The sequence below is a fragment of the Petaurus breviceps genome, unplaced genomic scaffold, assembly GCF_028583685.1.
Source record: "Petaurus breviceps papuanus isolate PSGF00001 unplaced genomic scaffold, PetGlider_PUasm1.0 174, whole genome shotgun sequence".
Lineage (NCBI taxonomy): Eukaryota > Metazoa > Chordata > Mammalia > Diprotodontia > Petauridae > Petaurus > Petaurus breviceps.
The window spans coordinates 22,635,825-22,637,790 of NW_027185761.1; the positions used below are offsets into that span (position 1 = coordinate 22,635,825).

Genomic DNA, 1,966 nt, shown 5'->3' on the forward strand with positions numbered 1-1,966 from the left:
AAAGAAAAGAAAAGAAAAGAAAAGAAAAGAAAAGAAAAGAAAAGAAACTTGGGGCACAGATACCCAGGAACTCAAATCATGACAAATGTTTGCAAATGAAAAAAAGAGGAATGCCTTTGAAGTCAGTGGACAGAGATAGCGCAACTAGACCTGAAAGTCTCTGAAACCTCTATCTACACTAGTCATGCAGAAAGAAAGAGAAAAGCAGGGCTCACTAAATAGCTCACACACTCACAGAGGTAAGCAAAAGGGCAGAGTGAGCAGGGTCGGGGTGGGGCAAGGTGGGCTGGACAGTTCTTTGTGTCTCTGCTCCTTGCCACCGTCTAGTCTCCCACCACTTCTGTGGCCCCCGATTATCCGGAACACTTCTTAAAGATATTGTCTATCCATCCAGAGGATACTATCGCACTGGACTTGGGAGAGGCACAATGTTTTTTTTTGTTTGTTTGTTTTTTGTGTGTTTTTTTTTTTACACTGTTGACAAACAGCCCTGAATCACAAGTTATACAGAGAAACATTAAGTAGAATTAACAAGCATGGACAGGAACAAGTAAACAACCAGACCCAAGAGCTGATACTGCATAGGAAAAAACCCCAGTCCAATCAGCAAGAGAAAGAGAGCACTGAGCTGGGGTATGGGGAGGGGGTGGCTTTTTTTTTTTTCCTTTTCACTTTCCTTCTCTTTCATTTTTTTTTTTTGGCTTGAAATTTCTGCTTTGAAAGAAGAATGCACTAGCAAACACTTAGGAAGCCTGGACTTGTTTGGGCCCTACTGCAATACCGTTACAGTCGAGAATATACTGTAAACAACCTTGAGGGGCGGGGCGCTGAGGGGGTGTCTTGCTCAAATCCGGATCCTTCAAGCTCCCACTCTGGAAGACAAAAATTTGAGACAAATTAAAAGTCACCACCATGAACACCTCCAATATCACCACCACTGATAACCCCAAAGCTCCCTCTCTGGTCCTCCCTTCTCCATCATGTATGAAATGCCTCGGGGTTTTGATGGAGCGTGAATTGAGGAGGTTTATGGTCTGCATAACAATTCCTTCTCCCAATTTTTTAACTGTTAGACCTTCACACACCCTAGGGACACCAGTCTGCTTAGCTCCATGTAATTCCTTTTCTTCTCTTGAGGGTATTTCCCCAATTTTGCCTTTGTCAGGGGACCAAATGGACTCTGGGGTGTCTTTTGGCTCTAGCCAAGCAATCCTAGGAATCCGTGAATCTTCTAACACTTCGTGAAGGGAAAGGAGGGCTACCTGTGCCAAACCCCAAGGACTGACTGAGCTCCCAGGAAGAGCTTTCACCTGGGAGCTCCATCATTTCTGAGCTCAGTCTGGCTGCTTCGCTCTGGACTCATCTGGGGAAAAGGGAAACAGATTAGGGATCAAGTCCAACCCATGGGTTGATTGAAGACTCTCTGGGAAAGGAACCTGAAGCCTAAGTAAATTATAGAGAATAATTACTTGTTCCTAGGTTCCTCAGGCTCTTTTGTCTGTAAAAAAAATGTTCAAGGCCATGTTGCTTTATAGGACTACTACTCTTTGCAACATGGTGACTGCATATCTGGCTGGGATTCTGATTCGTTTTTGACAAGTGCAAAGGTTCTCTGTTCATTTAGTTTTGGTGACTCCAATCCTGGGGAAGGAAGGAAGGAAGAAAGGAGGGAAGGAAGGAAGGAAGGAGGGAAGGAGGGAGGGAAGGGACAGGCTTAGGAAGAGGGACAACCTTCTGGATGTATAACAGATGAATGTTCCAACAGTGAAAGACACAGAGTATAGTTTTGTATCCTGGATCTGAAAGTAAAATGTGACTTCTTCCTACCTTCCCTCATCCTAAAGATGTTCAGGGCCTGGTTATCAACCCAACTACCCCTTCTTGTCCAGCTCTTCCCCTATATCTTGAACTTTTGACACCTCTCTCTCTCTCTCTCTCTCTCTCTCTCTCTCTCTCTCTCTCTCTC

General features: G+C 44.5%; 1 protein-coding gene across 1 annotated transcript in view; it reads right to left on the reverse strand.

The window, feature by feature from the left end:
* Positions 1–1,966, reverse strand: part of SYN2 (synapsin II) — a 256,865-nt gene that overhangs the window by 10,749 nt on the left and 244,150 nt on the right. The window contains exon 11 of the mRNA XM_069083916.1: positions 812–872. Coding sequence (XP_068940017.1) covers positions 812–872 — 61 coding nt within the window. The remainder of the gene's footprint in view (positions 1–811; positions 873–1,966) is intronic.